General features: G+C 44.5%; 1 protein-coding gene across 1 annotated transcript; it reads right to left on the reverse strand.

The window, feature by feature from the left end:
• Positions 1-443: 443 nt before the first annotated feature.
• SSMEM1 (serine rich single-pass membrane protein 1) lies at positions 444-9416 on the reverse strand. Its single transcript, XM_025183215.3, has 3 exons — positions 8585-9416; positions 8068-8128; positions 444-1122 (listed from the first exon to the last, which is right to left on the reverse strand). The coding sequence occupies exons 1-3, from the start codon at positions 8777-8779 to the stop codon at positions 635-637; spliced, it is 744 nt and encodes a 247-aa protein (XP_025039000.1). The 5' UTR covers positions 8780-9416; the 3' UTR covers positions 444-634.
• Between the last annotated feature and the right edge of the window lie 609 nt (positions 9417-10025).

Raw genomic sequence — 10025 nt, forward strand, 5'->3', positions numbered from 1 at the left:
ACTCTGATGTTGTGTATTTGGCAGCTGACAGCCAAATTCAGCAAATCTGGCACAGAAAGGTGTTGAGTTCAATGTGGTCTCAGAAAAGGTTTACCTCTCAAGAAGGAGACAGTGTTTCCCCCAAGGGTACCGGAGGCATCTTTGGAAATGGACAGGAGCTCCACTGCCGGACTCTCTGCTCGCCCTAGCCATAACCCCTTTTCACAAGTATGGCTCACTTCTGACACTGCAGCGGCTCTGTCCCTGTAACTACAGTTGTTGCCATTTTGCCCAGTCACACCCTGGAACCTCAGCAGAAGTTCACCTTAGTTCCTCAATGAATTTGTCCCACTATACTTAATCTGGAGGAACCCCAGTGTTAAACCCGCTGTGGGAAGAGAGGTCTTCATTAGGCCACGTCCAGGCAAAGATATTTATATTTTAAATAAACACACTCTTATATGAACATTAGCTGTGTACATTTATTGTGCTGTGTACATTTATTGTGCTGTGTACATTTATTGCCTGTAGCCAAGTACTGAAACATGTCATTCCCTTGAACTTTCCCATGCTGTGTTTTCACACAGGTTCTGTCTACCCAGTGCAGGTGACTTCAAGCAAACAAAGGCCCAAATACAGCTCAAATGAAGGCAAGTCATGTAGTAATATGCATGGAGGAATTCTCTTCTAATGTAATACTCTTCCCGTGAGCAGGTGGCATGGGATTATAGAAATGCTGGGACAGCCATTTTCTTGTCCTCTTGGCTTTGCAGCGGAGGCAGGGCTGTTCCCTGATCCAGTGGCTCTCTGCATTCCTTTGCTTCAGTGCTTTCTTTTTCTGCCTAAGGTTAGCCATAGTGGGGATATACTCTGTTTCACTTTCCTTCCACGAGGATGCCTCTGAATCCAAGTCCTCGCTGTTGATGTCTGAGGAGTCACTATCACAAACAGTCTGCCGGTTTAGCTTTGCGACGAGCCTTGTCTGCTTCCTTTCTAAGTAGGTCCAGGCGGTGGCCTCCTCTGAACAGTGGGCAGGTTTGGCAGACTGACAGGGGTGCTTTTTAGTTTTCCCATTGAAAAACTTGCTGAAGAAATCCCAGATGCTGAACCTGCTGTGACGCTTGCAGACAGAGTCCCTGGGAACTAACAGAAGAAAAATAGTTTAGCTGCACTGTCACCCACAGTGGCCTTTATTCCATGGTGGTAGTGCTTTCAGATTTCCCTTCCTTTGTAGGGCTAGGGAGGCTGATCAAGAGAGGCAAATCTGAACAAAAAATATGTCCTCAGAAACAGCAGTGGGTAAAGCTTACATCAGTGGATAAAGACTACATCAATAAAACTAAAAAAATACATCGTAGGTGAAGTAAGATGAGGGCCTGAAATATAAGTCCATGTTTTACAGGCCTGGTGTGAGGCTCAAGCCTAGGCAACAATGGTCAAGACTTTGTTAATATAAAGCAAAGTTGAGCTGTGAGCGAGAAGAAAATGCTCATGGAAAATGGCATGAACAGAGCTGATAGTATGAAATATTAACTGGTAGGCACAGTTGTAAACCGGTAATTGGTACTAGGCACAGGTTGAAAGCACATTCCAGAGGGATGTAACAACACTTTTGTAAGAAGCACCTTGGTACCCACACACTCCCCATAGATAACAGAGACATACTGACTGAGGTTCAGGACTGGGTCTAAAATGACAGGATGATGGATAGAGATATTTTCATTGAACAACCAAGTGCAAGGTGATGGGTGGTAGCTAAATAACGACAGAAGGTGGCAACCTGACTCATCAGGTGTGTTGTGTAACTCATTTGTAGCTGTGTATAATGTTGTGCCTTGGAGGGGCTGTCTTGTTCCAGCCTAGAAGGCTGAGAGCCCTCCCACTGACTAAGCTGGTCCATTGTCACGGGGTACATATGCATAGTAGTTCAGTAGAGTCTACAGGCAACTATTACTGTTCTTCATTTGATGGTAAACCTGACCTGGTGCCTTTGATTCTTATCTGATTTTGTGGTCTTTGGGGGCTCTGTCAGACTCTGCTGTGTTGATTATGCAAAGTAAACACGGCGCACAGAAGGAGCGCATGAATATAGCCAAATGGTTATCATCACTGGACAGAGCAAGAGACCTATCAGGACACCACATTGATGACTTCTGACAACTACAGTAGGCCATGCTTCCTTTATATCTAATCCTAACGATCCCTGCTTCAGTTTAAGGCCCCCATTTCTTGTAATATGTCCTTTGTCAACTTAGTTAATGGGAGTCTCCTTTATGCTAGTGGAAATGGGGTAGGTTTAGAAGATAAAATAAAAAAAGAACAAGTTAAAAATTACTTAGAAAAGGTAGATGTCTTCAAGTCACCAGTGCCTGATGAAATGCATCCTACAATACTCAAGGAGCTCATAGAGGAGGTATCTGAGCCTTCAGCTATCATCATTGAAAAATCATGGAAGTCGGGAGAGATTGCAGAAGACTGGAAAAGGGCAAATCTAGTGCCCATCTATAAAAAAAGGGAAATAAGAACAACCCAGGAAACTACAGACCAGTCAGTTTAACTTCTGTGCCAAGGAAGATAATGGAGCAGGTAATTAAAGAATTCATCTGCAAACATCTAGAAGAAAGGTAACAGCCAGCATGGATTTGTAAAGAACAAATCATATCAAACCAATCTGATAGCTTTCTTTGATAGGATAACAAGTCTTGTGGATAAGGGAGAACGGGTGGACATGGTATATCTAGACTTTAGTAAGGCATTTGATATGGTCTCACATGACCTTCTTATCAATAATCTAGGCAAATACAACTTAGATAAGGCTACTATAAAGTGGGTGCATAGCTGGCTAAATAACCACTCTCAGGGTATGTCTACACTACCCTCCTATTTCGAAGTAGGAGAGTAATGTAGGCATACCGCACTTGCAAATGAAGCCCGGGATTTGAATTTCCCGGGCTTCATTTGCATAAGACGGGCGCCGCCATTTTTAAATCCCAGCTAGTTCGAACCCCGTGCCGCGCGGCTACACGCGGCATGGAGTAGCTAGTTCGGATTAGGCTTCTAATCCGAACTAACTGTACTCCTCGTGGAATGAGGAGTACAGCTAGTTCGGATTAGGAAGCCTAATCCGAACTAGCTACTCCGTGCCGCGTGTAGCCGTGCGGCACGGGGTTCGAACTAGCCGGGATTTAAAAATGGCGGCGCCCGTCTTATGCAAATGAAGCCCGGGAAATTCAAATCCCGTGCTTCATTTGCAAGTGCGGTATGCCTACATTACCCTCCTACTTCGAAATAGGAGGGTAGTGTAGACATACCCTCAGAATGTAGTTATTAATGGTTCACAGTCATGCTGGAAGGGCATAACAAGTGAGGTTCTGCAGGGGGCTGTTTTGAGACCAGTTCTATTCAATATCTTCATCAACAATTTAGATGATGGCATAGACAGTAAGTACTCTTATTAAGTTTGCAGATGATACCAAGCTGGGAGGGGTTGCAACTGCTTTGGAGGATAGGCTCATAATTCAAAATGATCAGGACAAACTGGAGAAATGGTCTGAGGTAAATAGGATGAAATTTAATAAAGACAAATGCAAAGTACTCCACTTAGGAAAGAACAATTCGTTTCACGCACACAGAATGAGAACTGACAGTCTAGGAAGAAGTACTCAGAAAGAGATCTAAGGGTTATAGTGGACCACAAACTAAACATGAGTCAATAGTGTGACACTGTGCATAAAAAGCAAACATGATTCTGGGATGCATTAACAGGAGTGTTGTGAGCAAGACACAAGAAGTCATTCTTCTGTTCTACCCCGCACTAATTAGGCCTAAATTGGAATATTGTGTCCAGTTCTGGGCACCATGTTTTAATAAAGATGTGGAGAAATTGGGGAAGGTCCAGAGAAGATCAACAAAAATGTTTAAAGATCTAGAAAACATGAGCTATGAAGGAAGGCTGAAGGAACTGGGATTGTTTAGTTTGGAAAAGAGAAGACTGAGAGGGGACATGATAGCGGATTTCAGGTATCTAAAAGGATGTCACAGGGAGGAGATGGGAAAATTGTTCTCCTTGGCCTCTGAGGATAGGACAAGAAGCAATGGGCTTAAACTGCAGCAAGGGAGGTTTAGGTTGGGCATCAGGAAAAACTTCCTGTCGGGGTGGTTAAACACTGGAATAAATTGCCTAGGGAGGTTGTGGAATCTCCATTCCTGGAGATATTTAAGAGCAGGTTAGACAGACATCTATGGGTATAGCTACATAGCAACATTATTTCAAAATAACTAGTGTTATTTTGAAATAACTTAATCTGCATCTACACAGCAGATAGTTATTTCAAAATAACGTCAAAATACTGTCAGGCTGAAGGACTTCTTATTCCGATTCCTGTAACCCTCATTGTACGAGGAATAAGGGCAGTTGGAGGAAGAGTGCTCTATTTTGAAATAAGTGCTGTGTTGACGCGCACAATTTTGAAATAAGCTATTTCAAAAAAAGCTACGCAATTGATGTAGCTCAATTTATGTAGTTTATTTCGAGTTAAGCCCTGCTGTGTAGACGCACCCTATCAGGGATGATCTAGATGGTGCTCGGTCCTGCTGTAAGGGCAGAGGACTGGACTTGATGACTTGTCGAGGTCCCTTCCATTTCTAGTATATATGATTCTATGATGCCCTTGATTTGCTGAGACAAAGAGGCTCCTAAGGCAGAGCTCCTGACTGTATTCATATATACTAGCTGTCCTGCCATGCTATGTGAACATCTCCACAGCAACATGCAGACCCTTGTGGGACAGCAGCACTCAAAGACACCATAACAGCATGGCAAGATAGCACTGTGCAAACATATGGCCAAAAAACCATGGACAGCCTTGGTCTCCAACAGATCATTGGTCGTTGGGGCTGAACCCAATCTGTTCCAGGAGGAACAAACCCTCCTTCTCTCTCTCCAAATGATAGCTAGATAAGCAGCACAGTCTTCCACTAGAGCCTGGAAATCCGCTAGCGAATTTCCTGTTTCTAAAAGCAGAATAACATGGGTAAGGGGTAATTTGACCCTTGGGTCATATCTCTCAAGTATTTGCATAGAATTAATAGAACGATCCTACCTTCTCTTCTTACTTTATTCCTTTAAAGTAGGGCAGGAGAACATGTGGCTTATTTAGAGCAATATTACAGCTCCCTTCATTGCCCATATTATGTACCACATGAATTCAGAAACTGCTAATCCGTGCTACCAAACATAACCAGTCCCACCTGATTGGCTCTCATTTTGCAACAGTGAATATGCTGTGCATGAACTGAGGAGAAGGCAGGATATCTAATCATTGCATAACACTGGCAGCGGCAAAACACAGATGGGCGATCTTGAAGAGGTTCATGGCTAGGTAAAAGTAAAGGCTTAGATATATCTTATATACCAAATTTGATTAACTTGGTCTAATTCCTCATTTCTTACTATGGTATTTGCAAAAAAAAACTTAAACGAGTGGTCCTGTAGCACCTTAGAGACTAACAAATATATATATATTTATGTATTTATATATATAGATATATATATGAAGGAGTAAGAGAGAGAGAGAGAGTATTATGAGCTTTCGTGGGCAAAACCCATGTCTTCAGATGAGTGGAGGAAGAGCATATAGTCTAGCTGTGTGTAGACAGGTGTAGTCTATGGTAGCTGACTACATGTAAGCTTGGAACTTCCTGCAACAGCAAATCATTGTGTAGCCTGGAGGATGGTGTATCATGTAAGACAAACAAAGATCTGTCTGTAATAAAACAATGAATCTTGCACAAGCAATCTGCCTCTCTTTTTCCAGGAGTTAGATTGCCACATTCACATTATCTCTGGGGGTATGTCTACACTACAATGTTAATTCGAACTAAGCTAATTCGAACTAACGGATCCAGACTAAAAAATTAGTTTGAATTAGCGTTTTGCTAATTCGAACTAGCATGTCCACATTAAGTGGACCCTGAACCGGGCTTAAGGATGGCCGGAAGCAGTGCCGGTAGGGCATCAGAGGAGGACTTAGAGCGTGGAGATGCTGTCTCAGGCTAGCCGAGGGCTGTGCTTAAAGGGTCCCGACCCCCACCCCGGACAGACAGTTCTCAGGGGTGCCCCGCTTGCAAAGCAGTCCTGGCTTGGATTGCCCGGACTACCCACACTGGGCACATCACAGCACTCGGCCATCAGCCCGGCTGCACTTGCCACAGGCTGCCATCTGGGGAAAGGGGGCAATTGGGGGGCTGCAGGAGAGCTTCCACCCCCAGAAGCCCGCAGAGCCAGCCCAGTCCTCCCCATCGGGGGCTCGTGCCCCATTCCTCCCTCACCTCCTTCCACTTACCCTTCCCTAGCCCCTCTTCTTGATGTACAAAATAAAGATAACGTGTCTTCCAAAATGGAATCTCTCTTTATTGAACAAAACTGGGGGAGACTGGGAAAAGGAGGTAGGAGAGGGGAAGAGAGAGGCTGGGAGAGGGGAGGGCAACTAAAATGATCAGGGGTTGGGAACAGGTCCCATATGAAGAGAGGCTAAAGAGACTGGGACTTTTCAGCTTAGAAAAGAGGAGATGGAGGGGGGACAGGATAGAGGTCTCTAAAAGCAGGAGTTGGGTGGAGAGGGTGCATACAGAAAAGTTCTTCATTAGTTCCCATAAAGAAGGACTAGAGGACACCAAAGGAAAGGAATGGGTAGCGGGCTTCAAACTAGTAACAGAAAGTTGTTCTTCACAAAGCAGAGTCAACCTGTGGAACTCCTTGCTGCAGGAGGCTGTAAAGGCTAGAACTAGAACAGAGTTTAAAGGGAAGTGAGATCAAGTCATGGAGGCTGGGTCCATGGAGTGGTATTAGCCAGGGGGTAGGAGTGGTGTCCCTGTCCAAGGTTTGTGGAAGGCTGGAGAGGGATGGCACGAGACAAATGGCTTGGTCACTGTCTTCGGTCCATCCCCTCCAGGGTCCCTAGGGTTGGCCGCTGTCGGCAGACAGGCTACTGGGCTAGATGGACATTTGGTCTGACCCAGGACGGCCATTGTAAGTTCAGGGCTCAGGGTCGGGGGTCTCAATGGACCCCCTTGATTCTCTTGCACACCTGCTCCTGGGTGGCCAGGCTGGCAGCTCTCCTGCCCTAGCCGGCCACTTTCCTGTGCCTAGTGTGGAGATCGTGGACGAGGTCCACGATGTCTGCACTAGCCCAGGCGGGTGCCCACCTCTTGCGGCCACGGCAAGCTCCCGGGAGCCGCCAGCCTGATCCCGGGAAGAGGGGGAGAGCTGGGGGGCATCGGGTGGGTGGCTCAATCCGTGCCAGGTGCAGGGTCTGCTGGCTGGGTGCTGGCAGGCTTGCACCTGGCACGGGCACCGTAGCCAGCCCGTGCCCCTTTAAGGGATCCGGGGCCGGGAGGGGGGCAATAGAGTTTCCCTGGTGTTGGCCAGAGTGGCCACCAGGGAAACCTGGGGAGGGCTAGCCTCCCACTAGTTCGAATTAAGGGGCTACACACCCCTTAATTTGAACTAGCTAGTTCGGACTAGGCTTAATCCTCGTAAAATGAGGTTTTCCTAGTTCGAACTAAGCGCTCCGCTAGTTCGAATTAAGTCCGAACTAGCGGAGCGCTAGTGTAGCGCCTATTAAAGTTAATTCGAACTAACATCCGTTAGTTCGAATTAACTTTGTAGTGTAGACATACCCTGGCAGACAGTTACTTAAATCCTTCAACCATGGTTCCTTTTACATCAGACCTTCCAATCTGTTGATCATCATTTTTGCTTTTATTTATATTCTATTTTATCACTGTCTTTCTAACAGTGAGATACACCATATCTGTACACACTGGATCAAATTTTGCCTTGCTCATGTCGGAGTTCATATGAAGTTCAAGCTGATCAGTAAAGTAATTCTGGATTTGCATTTCTATAAATGAGAGTATTTCCCCTGTTACTTGAAGTGGGGGCCTTAGGGATGCTTCATACAGAAGAATTATTATGCCCTACAACTAAAACCTTTTCTCTTTAAAGATCACATATACTTTTTAGTCATCAGTCCACAATCCCTCTTTTTAAAACTCCTTTGATAGCCTAATAAAATTCAAATTTACCTTTTGAATGGCTAGTCTCTTTGCTAGAAGGTCGCACTTCGCCCTGGTGTTTCTGGAGGATCTGTGTTTCAGAAAAATAGGAATAAATGCTGTGGAGTTTACTATTCAGAAGGATTTTTAATATTTTCTAGTCAGTGGATATGTAAACAACATAAATGGGCTAGCGAAATATGCCATCCTGCCTGTCCTGGAAAATAAAATTGATTATTCATGGAACACAAATAGCAACGGCAGCAGCAGTGCAAGCTTCTCCACATTGTTCTTCTGCTGGGTCTCAACACTGATCTAGAGGAAATCTTCCAGTGTTCAGTGTCCTGGCCTTTCTGATGCGACTGCCAATATGGGTGAGAGACTATAAGTGCTAATGAGCTTTGTGGTGGTGAGCAGGAGTGGCCCGAGGCCAGCTGCAGCAGCTGGCGCCCCAGGCGGAAGGCGCGATCGGCACCCCCACCTGCACAGCCGTCAATGGCTCATGCTGTCACAATAAAATGAATTAATAAAATAATAATACTCTTACCCAAACATAAGCACGGTTGATGAGTGTTATAGTCAAAATGCCAATACAGTATGAAAGCAGGATTTGCCCCACAATCCCACAAAAGTCTTCATCATCCCCATCACATTCCCTATAATCTGATTCTTGGCTGGCCCTGGCTTCTAGAGGACCATTATGTAAATAAAGCCACCAAAAATAAAGAAAAGGGAATCCCATTGAGTTTAGTTGATTAAAACACAGCACAATGTCATTTCTCTTTTAGAAAATGGTATAAAAGAGGTAGGGTGGATTTTGCTACACCATGTGGTACCTTGGTAACCTATTGTTGACATTTATTTGTCTTAAGAGCTATCATAAGAAATGGTCGGAACATACTGATGACATCACTCTTGGAACCATAGTAACATGGACGTGTACTCTAAGCACAAGGAAGGCCTGTTGTACTGTGTTGCGTTGCATTTGTGTGCTTAGGTCATTTAGGCCTGTTCCTGTGAGGTGCAGAGTGCCCTCAACTCCATTTGAAGTCCATGGGAGCTCAGAAACTCAGTCCTTCCTAGGATTGGGCCCCTAATGTTGCTGTATGAAAATTCTGTTTCCATTTTATGCTTCTCGTTGCCTTCAGCATAGGTGGGAGGGGAGAAAGGACAAATCGTTCGGCCTTTGTCTCCTATTTTATACCCCATATAATTTATATTTTATATTCCATGTGCTCGGAGAACTCAAGTCCAGGCATATCTGGTGGGCATTGCTGAGCCATGCAGCAAGGTTGGGCAATTCCCCTGTTGTGAGATCGCACACTATTCAATGAATAGTCATTGAATTGCAATTCCCTTGCTGGACAATGTCTGATGATAGTTGTTCGATAGCTGCCTGGGCATTGGTTACCTCCCTTGTTGTCTCTGGGGAGCTAATATCTGGGCAGTTCCGTAAGTCACCGCACATTTTAGTGACTACCATACTATACAATCTCATAACTTCAGATGCACTAATGACATAGATAGAACAATGACTTACAGCAGCTCATAACCTTGCCCACAATACCTTACATAGCGTGCTTTATATGATAGATCACAGTTATATACAAACAATGAAAATGACAGTTTGTGTCAATATCTCATCAGTTCCTAGTAGTGTATTATTGTATTGAGGTGACAGTCATACCACCATGCTATATATCATCAATACATCACTCAGCACATCATCCCATTATATGGAAACGTCCTTACTTCAGGTAGAAATATCTTTAGTGGGTATGAGTTCAACACTGTGCTGCAGGAAGATATCATAAATTGATGTGACCCTTAAGTTGATACTTTAAATCAAAACACAAAATTGCACCAATGCACAGTAGCATCATACTAAAGCTCTGTGGTACACTGGCATTGTGAAGTTGCATTAATGCAGTATCACAATGCCATAGATCCAGGTGAATGTCCTATTGTGTGTTATCAATGTATCAGTA

Source organism: Pelodiscus sinensis, chromosome 1 (assembly GCF_052426305.1).
Source record: "Pelodiscus sinensis isolate ZL-2025 chromosome 1, ASM5242630v1, whole genome shotgun sequence".
Taxonomy (NCBI): Eukaryota; Metazoa; Chordata; order Testudines; family Trionychidae; genus Pelodiscus; species Pelodiscus sinensis.